The following is a 13,106-nucleotide window of genomic DNA, read 5'->3' as shown; positions in this document are numbered from 1 at the left end:
TCTATGAACCAAAGAGCCAACCCGCCAGTCACGTTTAGGGTCAGATTGTGCGTACATGGTCCATATTAACCTTTGTCACATTCTATCAACACACACAGTTCTTTTTTATACACACTGCTCTATTTTGTTTGAGATTAAATATTAAAACCTATTGTACCTTACGAAATAATCAGCAAAGCCTACACTAAAAGCACTTTCTCTATATATTTGTAAAGTAATTTAGTATACCAGCCAACGGGGGAGGCAATGGTGAGAATTAAACGCTGGGACACTTGTCTTTAAACACGCACCACTTGAAAAGTCGTTTCAGAAAAAGTCTTTACTGTCTTCCCTAGGTATCGTTCAGTCAGACGCGCCGTTGATTAGTGCAAATTAACTAGCTTATACTTATACATGAATGCCTAGTTTGTAAGATACGTACAAAATATTAGACTACAAAAGTCGGTGAATTTGGAGTTGAAATACTTTTATCATAGTACGAATTGAAGTTAAGTCTTAGTAAAAGTTCTTCCAGATGAGGTTGATAACCACGGTTCACTAGTTTGTTGATAACTATACAAATGAAATACAACATATATTTTTCAATTTGAAGATTCCTTCGTTTCTTTCACTGAACTAATGAAGACCAGGGGAGAGAATAAGGAAATGTTCACACTATATCGAATTCGCAAGGTCACGACATCAACATTAGCCAATTTTTAAAAAATCGATTTTAATTCCCAAACCGAAACGTATAATAGCATTATTGCTTTTGAACATAATCTGCCAAAAAAATGAAAACGTTCTGGGGACAGAGATACCGTTCAACAACTTAAACTGATGTCGTGACCATGTGTAGGTATAGTGTAACGAAAACATTGCCCCAATAGCGGTAACGAAAACAACGCCTCGTATAACTGATGAAAGAGGACTAAGAGCACCGTCACGCTGGTTCCATTTTTCCCGAAAGATGCTCTGTTTTCGCTCTCCTACCCATCAGTCCATAAATATACTTATTTTCTATAGAAAACTTGGGAAAATATTTATCTATAAGAACCAAACAGGTAAATAATAAACATAGCTATATGATTTATTATTGGCTTATTTCCAGTCAGTTCGTAATAGGATTATTTCAGGGGTGTGTACATGCAGCGAGTGTTGCCTCTCTATTTTCACTGATCTATATGAACGACTAAATAACTGAAGCGATATAAGGGCCTGTGAAGGAGGTATTATTTATGACATTCTTAGGAAAGCGAGGAAAAGATAAAGTAATCCAGTAAAGAATTGTTTACCTGTGAGGAGAAAACACGTGCTTTCCTTAAATGACTCGTAAGTTGAGCAAAGCAAAGAAAATGCTGGATGAACGACCAGACCCGAGCTCTGATCAACACTCCATGAAGATGAGACGAGTTGCGTATGGAATTTCAAAACTTTTGTAAAGATTTGATCTGTGATGATATTCATGACTGGAGCTGCTTTCTTGTTGAGGAGAGCTCGAAATAATGACTTGTTAAGATAGTCTGCATGACAATCATGAAGATCGTCCAGGTTACGAACCTATGGTCGAGATATAGTTACAATGATTGCACTGGTGTTGACTGGTAAGTGATAAATACGGCATATTATCCTTACATTATGTTCCAAAGAATTCAAAAATTCCTGCCAGCTAACATGAAGTATTTGATTAGATATATAACCCTGAACATCGTTAACAAAATGACTCATCTCATGCCTATAGACAAGAATATGATGTTGAATAAGTCATGAAAATATGTACACTGAATATTGTGTTGAATTTTGGTTACCTGAATAAGTGGATTTTTCGAAGCTGAGGTGAATTACTGGCACATTTGTCTTTAAATAGATCAGAATTTGCAAATAATCAGTCATTTCTCTATAACGGCAGTGCACTAGGAGTTGATATACTCACCAATTCGTTTAAGTGAATATCGTATATCTTGTAATATCCAAGCGATCCTTTTTAGTCGCAAGATGAACGCAAATATCTTAAAAAAGACAAATTCAAATATCACATTTTAGTAACTGAAGCACGAATTTATTTGAGCGATCCTTTTTAGTCGCAAGATGAACGCAAATATCTTAAAAAAGACAAATTCAATATCACATTTTAGTAACTAAAACACGAATTTATTAGATTGAAGTGAAGAAACAATTCTCTACACTTACTCTATTATACTTTGTTATACAATTCTCTGTGATGATAATATTAACTGGCCATTGAATCTGCCGGTCAAATCAAAACATTAATTTCAAATCAAAAATTAATTTGTTGGGAATTAATTGTTAATGACATGCGTAGTTACCTTGTATCTTAATCCAATAAAATCCAAAACTTTTACATCTAAAGATTGGTCAGAAGCAAGTCAAAGTCTGTAAGCAATTATTAGTTACCAGTCTCACCACGTATATTTTTTACTGCAAAACTCTCGGTCTCTCGGACCTCCACGGGTGCAATTACACTGGACTAATAAGGGGCCAGGTTAACGGGCCGAATGCTTTTACTATAAACTATAAAACATATACGTGGTGTACCTACAATACTAATATATTGTTGAACAAACACAAAGAAATAAAACCAACTGATTCATATTTCATACATCCCAGTTATTTGCATCTTAATCGTGACTAAAATTGTCTTTGTTTTTAAACGAAATATGGCGCATGAAAGAATGCTTAAGGCCCTTTTACACTGTGCAATTTTTCTTGCAACTTGCAATGCAATTCTACTTTTGAGAGATGCATATTTGGGAACGACGAAACTTTTGTGTTTATTACACTTCATGTACTTTTCTTCTGCAAGACTATTCACTAATTTACATCTCTTAGAAGTAGAATTGCATTCCAAGTTGCAAGAAAAATTGCACCGTGTAACAGGGCCTTTACTTAAACGTTTCATATTCGTTGAATAGAGTGGTTGAATATAACATGATGTCAATAAACTGAGGACATTAAGAAAACGCCTAATTCGTTAAATGACAAAACATTCAAATCTTGATTCAAATGTTTAAATTTTTACGTATGAACTGGGGGTAAAATGAAGAATGAAAAGGTTGTGATTCATACCATTTCTCTTGAAAATATCAGGAATTGACTTGAGAACAAAAGATAAACTACTGCTGTTTTCTGAGCGACATGCGTACACCGAGGATTGAATAGACTGAGCCATGATTGAGTTCAGTGATGAAATACAACACAGTTGTTCTGGTGTTACGCCAGTTGAGATCTACGAGGTAACAAATGAGGTTGTTGTTTGTATTAAGAATAACAACTAGAATTAAAACCATTTATATATTTACCGAATTATTTTACAAATATTGACCTTTTCAAAGAGCTGTTGTGTCAACGAGTAAGAAAACTCGCCATCCTCCATCAAAAGAAATTTCTTCAAAGTTTCAAAATGTTCAACAAGCTTGAGGTTATCCATGAAATAACGAACTACTGCAGAGTTTACCATCTCGATTCTGTTAACAAAGAAATCTTGTTAGACAAGGATCACAGGTGAAGAGTGCTGTGACTGCTGTCTTATGCAACAGTTTAAATATAATCAGTTTCACTCACTGGGTTGTAAGTGGTTCCTTAACACATCTTTTTAAAATAACCGGAAGACACAAAACATTACAGGCGTCATTCTCATCAACATCATCATCACTATCGAATTCCTCTCCATTCAGTATTTCAGGCTGATCAGAAATGACACGTGCAAAAATATCCCCGAAAGGTTCATTGTCTATAAATGAAAGAAAATGAAACGTGATGTTTCTAGATTAAAAAATATCCTGTGCTCGGCCTGAACTTGAGGTTAACAAATGCTACTAAATACTGGTTTTATTTTCAGTCTAACTAACCTAAGATGTCAAAGTTATCCGGCAATGATTCGAACTGTGTGGCAAGCCAAACGTCTTCATGAGTCAGCGGTGGTTTCTTAGGTTGCTCTGGTTCTAGAAAAAATTATAAAATAACAGAGTTACCGCCACAGTCAGGTTACCACCATCACCACAAATATCATTCCGATTACCATGGTATACCACCTAAGATGGTATACTACAGTACCTTCAATAACACTTGAAGAACGATACATCAGATTCTGAATGGTACTTGGTGGTGCGCTGCCTCTGGTAGATCTAGGTACCACCTGGTTGGTGTCTAGGCTAACAGCATCAGGATAGAGGATATCTTTCATTACACTTGGTTGATCATATCCGCGAGAAGTTGCAATTGTTCTGGTACCATCAACGGCGTCACCATCACCATACATGAATTGTTGAATGGTGGATTGAAATGCATTACCAAAACCACGGGAGCTCGTATGCTGTACTGCTGTTTCATTGGACGAGTTATACATTAGGTTCTGTGCTGTTGAATCTGTGGCTTGTGGCTTAGCTAAGTCAACAGAACTGGTACTTGGTACCATCGCCTCTTGTTCAGACGGACTGTATATTAAATTCTGTACTGTAGAACTCATAGCCCGAGTAACTGTCTTGATACCTTTGACTCTAACAGATAGAGATCCAGAGTGTGTTGCAGTGCGCCCGTGTTCCTCCGAATGGTATATCAGATTTTGTACGCTAGAATCCATGGCTGGAGGTATTGTCTTGGAACCATCAACACCAGTGTTTGTCGATGGTTGCCGGATAGTTATGTCAGCATTATCTAGAACAACATTTTGTGTTGTGACTCTGGGGGGAGGGTACATGAGGTCTTGTATAGTAGAGTCACTTGCTTTTACAGCAACTTTCTTGATGTCATCAGCCACATCTGTGGTAGCCACATCTGGGTAGATTATTTCTTGTGCTGTAGATCTCATTGCTTGACCTATTCTGGTGTTTTTTGGCTGTGACTCTACCAAGTTATCTTGATTGTATATTAAATCTTGCGCAGTGGACATATTTGCCGTTCTCTCATTTCTAACAACTTCACTTGCTTGTCCGTTGTCCTTATCCCGTTTTTTTGATATTCCTTCTTTCATTTCGTTTAACTTGTCGTTCTCGTGTTCCAAGAACGTGTCTCGTTTATTCTTTAATGCGTGACGATTGACTAACCACATTGCATGCTTCTCACGAAGTTCTGCCTCTCTCGATAATTCTTCGTAGTATTGAATTAATTCTTGCCTAAAAATTATCATCAAAATGTTTAAAGTCTTTCACAAGACCAGGTAACCAGTACTAACAACGTTAGTTCAATCATCAAATAGATATGATCGATTTTAAGTGAGATCTACAATAAACCTTGCTGCACAATTCGCTGGTTTACTTTAAAAAGATACCACTGGGAGTTAATCATGGTTAGATCATGCAAGTGTGAAAGATGCTATTGAATATTGCATGGTCACTCTGATCTGTTTGTGTAAAAGTCAAACTGTCGATGTTTCGCACGTATGGATGTGCTTCATGAGATAAATCATCCTAAACCATAGTTAACAAAATTAAGACCTTGCTTGTTCGGCTATTTCGTCATCTATCTTAGCTGTGGTCACTTCATATTTCAACGATGTTCTTGCTATTCGTTTATCTTCCTCGGCCGCTTCTTTCCTTTCAAATTCTTTTCTCTAAAGAACAAGAAAAGTTTTGAATTGCTGCAAACATATCGCTAAAGAAATGACTATTTATCACCAACTTACATTTATCGCGTCTTCCATCTGCTGTTTAAGAAAGTTTAACTCCTCTTTTCTTTTTTCAGCAAGAGCTTTCTTCGCCTTTTCTACCAGTTCTGCAAGATGTCATATTTACATTTATAACCTTGAATACTGCGCACTACAAAATTATGTGAATATTACCTTGAATTTCAGCCAATTCTTTGTTAGCTTTTTGACGTTCCCTCGCTACCAGTTCCTCTTGTTTGTTTATCTCCTCATTTTTCTAAAGAAATATATCCTCATATATCACCTGCTGTTCATTACTGCATGAGAAATCACCAACACACCCTATACGTACCTTTCTTAACCATTCAAATTTAATATTTTGTTGTAGTTTACGCATCTTTTCTGCATACTCTCGGCTGCAGTCAGAAATGTGATGCAAGGAACTAAGAGAGTATGTGACCTTCATAACTGGTATCTCTACTGTTGGGTTGCATATATGATGCTGTGAAATTTAAAAAATATACATTTTTTACCCTTGCACAATGTCTTGGCAAAAGTGGAAAGGACAAGTAGCTACTACGACTTGCACAATACCTCGGGACAACAAAGCTTTAGCAAGTTAATTGACTTTCCACAAATAAACATGTCTTTAGAAAGTTCTTTGAGGAAAACTGGGACACCTTCCATTTTATCAGTCCCCGACATTACATAACCATTTGTCCAGTAATGTTTGTCTAAAGAAAAACACGCAGTCATCACAGTATTGTCATTATTTCAACTATCAGTCCTTAAAATTACATGTACTGTAGTTATTTGTCAAGTATTGCTTGTCCAAGGTATAGAAAAACACCTCACAGTATTCTTACTATTTAAACTTTTATCACTTCCTGTTTATTTGTCTAGTAACGTGTGTTTGTGATTTACACGTGACATTAATTTGACTACAGACTTTGTTGTCAACCCGCGTGTGAATTAATCCTGTGTGAATTGAACTGAACTGCACGTACCTCTATGTGCCAAGTAAACATCGTTTTCAAATATCATAAATTCTTTGTAAAAATCAACACATTTTCCTTTGAATACCCATTGCTGAATAAACCTGGTGCACAGAAAAACAAGATGTGACAAAAATTCAATAAATGAAGTTTAGAAATTAGTTTATATAATTACCTTAAATATGGAGTACAAGCGACTTTCAATAAATATAGGATCAAACTGGAAACAGGTGAATTCATATTTCGTAAACATAATTCATAGAGATAGGTCAGTAACTTTGCTCCCTAAAATCAAATGTCTTCGGTTAGGTTTCATTTTTATTTTTTGAATACACTCATAATGCGCAATACAGAATATCCATAAGGAATGTTTTTAACGTAACCAGGGATTTCACAAAGTGGAAGAGATTCTTCAACATGGCTGCTACCATAGAGAGAGAGGGAGTTAATACTAGTGATTAATATTAGTTGTTACTTTTTAAAACTATTTACGTTTTTTCTATTGTCAATTCTATCCTCCTATGAAGACCTGCAGCATGTTAGGAAGAAACATGTGGAATATCCCAGAGCGGGCAGCGGGTTATCATCGAGGACTGATGCAGGTGAAACATCGCGTTCAGGTTGGAATAGAGAAGTTAACTAGTTTTAAAATGGTTTTCACTTACCACAGGAAACTTTGGCTTTGGTTTACCGTATTCTGCGGCAAAACCTTCTGAGCACATACATATATCAGAAAGAAACCTAAAAACAGAAATTATAAAAAGTCGTTTAGGGACTCGCGGGGAAGAAAAATCCTTGTGGGCGTTAAACATCGTACAATGTTGTAGAAGTGGAATTAATTTAACAAATTTTTAACACAACGCATATTGTAATGAAAGAATCATCGGGACCTACTTCAACTCATATGCTTGTTTTCTGAACTTCGTACTTAATTCTAAAATACTTTGAACGCTTGAAGCTAAAAAACACGAGAGAAAGCAATTAAACACGTACAGTTATGTAATCTTATCCATGCAGAAGACTGAATATCATACCTTTGACAGTTACAACAGATTGTCTATATTTCTGTATGAAGGTTCTGAGACCAGATATAAACGCTCTTAACACGCTACTTCTTATGAGATTTGAATGTCTTTGACATGTTGTAAACTTGTTGAGGCGGAAATAATTTGTTCCAATCTCTGCAATCTGAGTCAATGTTTTCTGTAACGAGTCAGGCGAACAACCAGAGAGTCGTACTTCTGTTGACACATGGAATGATGCAGTACTCTGGAAGGAAGCCAATAAAATATGTAACATAGTAGAGATGAGATATTAGAAATATAGCATAAACACAACTGTCAGGGGATTCTCTTTAAAAAAATGACCAACGATAGTTGAACAAGAAAATTACATAGCTACAGTACGTGTATGCATGGTGTACAGTACGTGTATGGTGTACAGTACGTGTATGGTGTACAGTACGTGTATGGTGTACAGTACGTGTATGGTGTACAGTACGTGTATGGTGTACAGTACGTGTATGGTGTACAGTACGTGTATGGTGTACAGTACGTGTATGGTGTACAGTACGTGTATGGTGTACAGTACGTGTATGGTGTACAGTACGTGTATGGTGTACAGTACGTGTATGTGTACAGTACGTGTATGGTGTACAGTACGTGTATGGTGTACAGTACGTGTATGGTGTACAGTACGTGTATGGTGTACAGTACGTGCATGGTGTACAGTACGTGTATGGTGTACAGTACGTGTATGGTGTACAGTACGTGCATGGTGTACAGTACGTGTATGGTGTACAGTACATGTATGGTGTACAGTACGTGTATGGTGTACAGTACGTGTATGATGTACAGTACGTGTATGGTGTACAGTACGTGTATGGTGTACAGTACGTGTATGGTGTACAGTACGTGTATGGTGTACAGTGTACTGAGAGGTAACAATGATGGTTGAAATATCTAACCTTTTCAAGGTGAAATGTTTGTGATGGAACTCCAATGATTACTAACAGACAATCTCTGATGAATTCAGTCATCTTCAGATATCTCAGTTGCTCCGGATGAGAGTTAATAAGAAACGAGGCCTCTGCTATTCTCATATCACATAAATAATTGATGACCTCTGGACCAGCTTCAGTAACAAAATGCTTGCATCCTTTAGGAGTACTGGAAAATCACATTATGATAATAATTGTCCCAGCTTAGAAAGAAAGAAAGGAAGCAGGAAGAGATGTCTTTCCCAGAAAACAAGATGAAATGAACTGGAAAAGATAGCAGTAACACCACTAAGGTGCCAGTATTATACAATGTCATTCCTGGATCGTTAACAAGATACAATGGCAAAGATAGAAGCAACACTAGACAAATTTTATACAAACACACAGAACATACATTTGTTTTCTTCCTTCCCAAGTATAAAACCGAGGAGACTTTAACTTAAGTGCTTCATCCCAGATCTCCAAACCACAAATACCAGAGTCATCACTTAAAGCAGAGCTGGTTGATAATTCATCTGAAGCATCCTCAAAACCTTCATCTTCTGTTACCTTGATTACAATGAGAGACTTATTATTAAGATGTGCTTCAGTTTAGACTTCACAATCTTTAGTTCAGTCTTCAGTAACTTACCTGACTTTTTAATAGAGGTTTCAACCTACAACAAATTGAAGTAATGACATCAAAATATCTTTAAATAACAGTGAAGAAATAATTGGTTTCCATTTTTTGCAATGTTCTACCTAAAATCTTGCTGAGTTGATAACTCTGGTAGTTCCAACGTCACCTTCATATCTGATGTTTTGCTGTGGATTAATGCACTATACAAAGTACTTCTAGTTCTTTCATTAAATGAATCCTTTGTCTATGAAATACAAATGAGGTGGAAATACATAGATATTTAGTTAAATTTAGAGCTCAAGGGCTGGATCAAAGGCTAAAGAGACTAGAGAGTTTTTAGTCAAAGGTGCACCTGATCTTTCCTAGGAATAATGATTTGACTTTTAAGATGAAAATCAAAGACCTCCAAAAAATTATTACATACATGCAGGGATTGTGTTGCACTTTTAGATTATCTTTTAGACTGGCTATAATTAACAATTTGATCCCAAATTAAAGGGGCTAATTAAGGTCCCAAGCTCAGCGGTCCCTGCAACTTTTTGTAATGATCTAACTTATGTACATATATATTGGATCTCTATTGTTTAATACAAACCTTGGCACCAAACCATTTAGTCAGACCACAAGACCCTGGCTCTTGGTTAAAAATCTATAAAAAATTGTGTTTGAGATGACCTAAGTTTTAGAAATTCAAATATTGCAAGAACATTTTGAGCTTACATCAACTTGTATACTGTCATTACTTTCAAAACCTTGCTTTGGTACACCAAATGTTGGCAATGCTTCAAAAATATGTTTTGGAAAATATCGATAATCTATGTTGACTTCATTTTCACCAGTTCCACTGTCAAGTGATATACTTTGTGCAGATCTCTAGATGAGGTAGAGTATTATAACTTTTAGTAAAGTTATCCTAAACCTAAACGCCTAGCGTTTAGCTCAAACAGCGGATAAGCTCAAAATGGAAAATTTATTGGACAAATGAGCTATATATTTCGATGTAAATAGCTTAATTTTCAATGAAAGTACATATTTAATGCATAAAATACAGGTTCAGGCATTCACAGCGTACAAGAGTATTTTCAAATTTTTGATAACCACCGTTTAAGCTAAACACCTTTTGAACAACCGGCCCCTGGAAATAATTGTACAAAGGTTGCATACATAGCACTATCAACCTAATAGCAACTTCTTTAACTGTTATGAAAACACTTCAAAAGCAGCTGATTAAAATTTACTAGAACTCCTACAGGGGACAAGAATGACTCTGCGGCCAAACTGACAGCATTATTAATTACGAAATCAGGTTGCTACTTAATGCAAAGAATAGATGCATAATTCATACTAGTTGATTAACTTCAATGTCAATGATTTCACCTGGTAGCAAGAATCAACTTTTCTCCAAACTTCACATGGATTGCGAGTTAACATTTCTGCTTCAGTTGAAAGATCCAGCAAAATCTTTATGATTGCTTCAATCTCATAAATTGCATCAAAGCATCCTGTATAAACTGTCGACTGTTTTTCAGTAAAATCTAAATTACAGTTGAAGACATGGTAAACGCATGAGAATGTTTTATTGATTAACATTTTTAAAGTAACTTCTCATTGACTGCTCTACTTCCCTAAGTCTCTATAAAATGAAACTTGAATGGAACTTAAAATTCAATTAAATTTAATTACTAACCAAGACTTGAAACCAATCTCTCCAAGTGATTTGCTTTGCTCTCTAAACCATATGCTTTTAATTTAAAGCTGACAATGGACAATCTTTCTCGTACATTGAAATCCTGCCCAGTTTCTTCACTTTGTCTTGATAACAAGCTTTTAAACACAATTTCTCTAAGTCGTTTACAGACTTTCCTGTTGAAATGAATCTTAAAAGGACTGTCATTTTGAATACTGTTGTCCTCTGAGAATATTTTCTTTGTTAGTTTATCCACTAAAGAAGTTACAGAACTTTCAGAGATGTTTATTTCCATCACAAACGAGATATTTTATTTGTACATTTTGAAAGATTACTAGAAGCTTAATCTTGCGATTTCACCTCTTAGCCTTTACATATCTGAATTTGATGGCTCAGTACTTTCCTAAATCCCTTTTCATTTTCAGAAACAGCAGACTAGCAGCTAAACTCGACTAAATTCAGTTTCCACTCCAGTGATCCGCCATTTTGAATTTAACCGCGCAGGAACTGGAAAGAACATCGACGCAAATCAAATCTGTAATCCGCGAAAAGGTAGGACTGCGTTCCGTGAGTGCCGTATCCGTCACCTTCCCTTGCGCCATGGATTACACACGGCCTTTCCAAATGACATGGGGAACGGTGCCCAAGACCGAACACTACCTATTCCAGACGTAGTATTCAAGAAGGCCAAGGCATTGTGATTAGCATGTTCAGACGAGCCAATTTTGCATTGAGCTAGATACGAACTATATATGGCTATACAGTAGTGATACTATGTTACTACCCAGGTCGCGCGCCGTGTACCCGTATCACCGTCCCGTTCTATTACCCTAGTCGAGTACCCCAATAACGCCGAGATCACCACCGACATTCAAAATAACAGAAATACCACAGTCACAATGACCTCATTTTATCTTTGTTTACTCCAGTGGTTTACTCAGATGGCTGGCGTCATTGATTTAGCTGGGAAGCTGCACAGCCTGGACAAATCCTGTCTCAGTATTGAACGAATAAATTGAGGCTAAAGACAATGGCGTTTCCAAACCTCTTTTTAAAGATTGGTATCGTTGTTACAGTTATATTTTATAGTACGTTTATTCATAACATTGATTAAGAGATAGGAGCTTTGTAATAATTTTAGGACGATGATTCCATAAAACAATTTTTTATTTAGTAATGACAGTCTTGACAGAAGTGGAAGCGAAAAATAAAAATGACGTGTGTACTTTGGAAAAAGATAGTGGGCCATGCTATGGTGATTTTCCAAGATTTTACTACGACAAAATCTCAAAAACATGCGAAGGATTTACTTACGGAGGATGTGAAGGCAATGGAAATAACTTTGAAAAATTAAACGACTGTGTCAACACTTGTGCCAGAGAAAATAATTAAAGTAATTTGAATTATAAAAGCGATGTTGTATGATTTTGTTGTTCGTAAGGCAAGTCGACATGCTGTCCAGAGTTTAGCCTTAGCTTAGCCGGGAAACACAAGATATTTCAAAATAACATAGCTCCACTTTCATCTGCTTTCCGCGTTCTCTGCCGGCATTTCTCTGCATGGCTATGAACCCTATAAGTCAGACCAGGTTTTTTGCTAAACCTGCGCGGGCAAGAGTGAAGAGCATAAAGTTTTTATAGATATAGGACTGCGGACCCCGGGTAGCAGCCACCGCGACTTTTTTTCAAACTAATCAGACCTTTGCAAATATTTCCTGCAAGGTATATAGGGTATAATGAAAATTCAAAAATACAACGAAAGATGTAAAAACTCTTTCAAAATGCATTGCTCCAAATTCAGATACTATGCAATAAATGTTATTCTTAGTATAAACTTGATTGTGCTTTTTTAGTTAATTTGTTGTCGCTTACACTGCACGTTATGTATTTTCCGTACAGACCTATGAGTGAGCTTAGTCCTATATATGGTAGCGATACGGAATATGCAGTGTTTAAAATTAAAAATGTGAGTTATTCTAGCACTATACTGAAACCTAACCGTGGTAAAGTTAAAGAAAATCTATTTTCCTGTCTGTTCACCGATTTCTCACGGATCTATACCGACAATAGTGTTAAATATCGTTGATATGACCGTATTAAACAACATTAGATGGTCTGAATGAAGGTATTTTATTGATTACTATAGGAAAATTACCGATATCAGTATTGTTTTACACTAGATCAATCTCATGCCTTTTGTCTTCGGAAACAAGGGACGTTTCCTTA

The 13,106-nt window shown here is 36.2% G+C and overlaps 1 protein-coding gene across 1 annotated transcript; it reads right to left on the bottom strand.

The window, feature by feature from the left end:
- Positions 1 to 118: 118 nt before the first annotated feature.
- LOC114537603 (gamma-tubulin complex component 6-like) lies at positions 119 to 11,366 on the bottom strand. The gene is made up of 30 exons (XM_028558664.1): positions 10,882 to 11,366; positions 10,572 to 10,729; positions 9,915 to 10,067; positions 9,790 to 9,843; positions 9,317 to 9,438; positions 9,207 to 9,231; positions 8,970 to 9,124; positions 8,543 to 8,744; positions 7,611 to 7,845; positions 7,471 to 7,534; positions 7,242 to 7,317; positions 6,752 to 6,861; positions 6,589 to 6,680; positions 6,176 to 6,315; positions 5,934 to 6,083; positions 5,777 to 5,858; positions 5,621 to 5,709; positions 5,433 to 5,548; positions 4,054 to 5,111; positions 3,849 to 3,941; positions 3,562 to 3,730; positions 3,323 to 3,464; positions 3,067 to 3,226; positions 2,307 to 2,344; positions 2,170 to 2,226; positions 1,913 to 1,988; positions 1,788 to 1,836; positions 1,615 to 1,714; positions 1,275 to 1,539; positions 119 to 552 (listed from the first exon to the last, which is right to left on the bottom strand). Exons 1-30 carry the CDS (start codon positions 11,174 to 11,176, stop codon positions 428 to 430), a joined length of 4,650 nt encoding a protein of 1,549 aa, XP_028414465.1. The 5' UTR covers positions 11,177 to 11,366; the 3' UTR covers positions 119 to 427.
- Between the last annotated feature and the right edge of the window lie 1,740 nt (positions 11,367 to 13,106).

Source organism: Dendronephthya gigantea, unplaced genomic scaffold (genome assembly GCF_004324835.1).
Source record: "Dendronephthya gigantea isolate DGI-Jeju-01 unplaced genomic scaffold, DenGig_1.0 000160F, whole genome shotgun sequence".
NCBI classification, from domain to species: Eukaryota; Metazoa; Cnidaria; class Anthozoa; order Malacalcyonacea; family Nephtheidae; genus Dendronephthya; species Dendronephthya gigantea.
Note: the sequence above shows the minus strand (reverse complement) of the source record. Positions and strands in the feature narration are given on the sequence as shown.

Coding starts and splice junctions, on each gene's coding strand:
- LOC114537603 (XM_028558664.1), bottom strand. CDS start 11,176: ATGGAAATAAACATCTCTGAAAGTTCTGTAACTTCTTTAGTGGATAAA. Junction 3,227..3,322: donor CACAACAGCTCTTTGAAAAG/GTCAATATTTGT, acceptor GTTACCTCGTAG/ATCTCAACTGGCGTAACACC. Junction 1,989..2,169: donor GTATAACAAAGTATAATAGA/GTAAGTGTAGAG, acceptor GTCTTTTTTAAG/ATATTTGCGTTCATCTTGCG.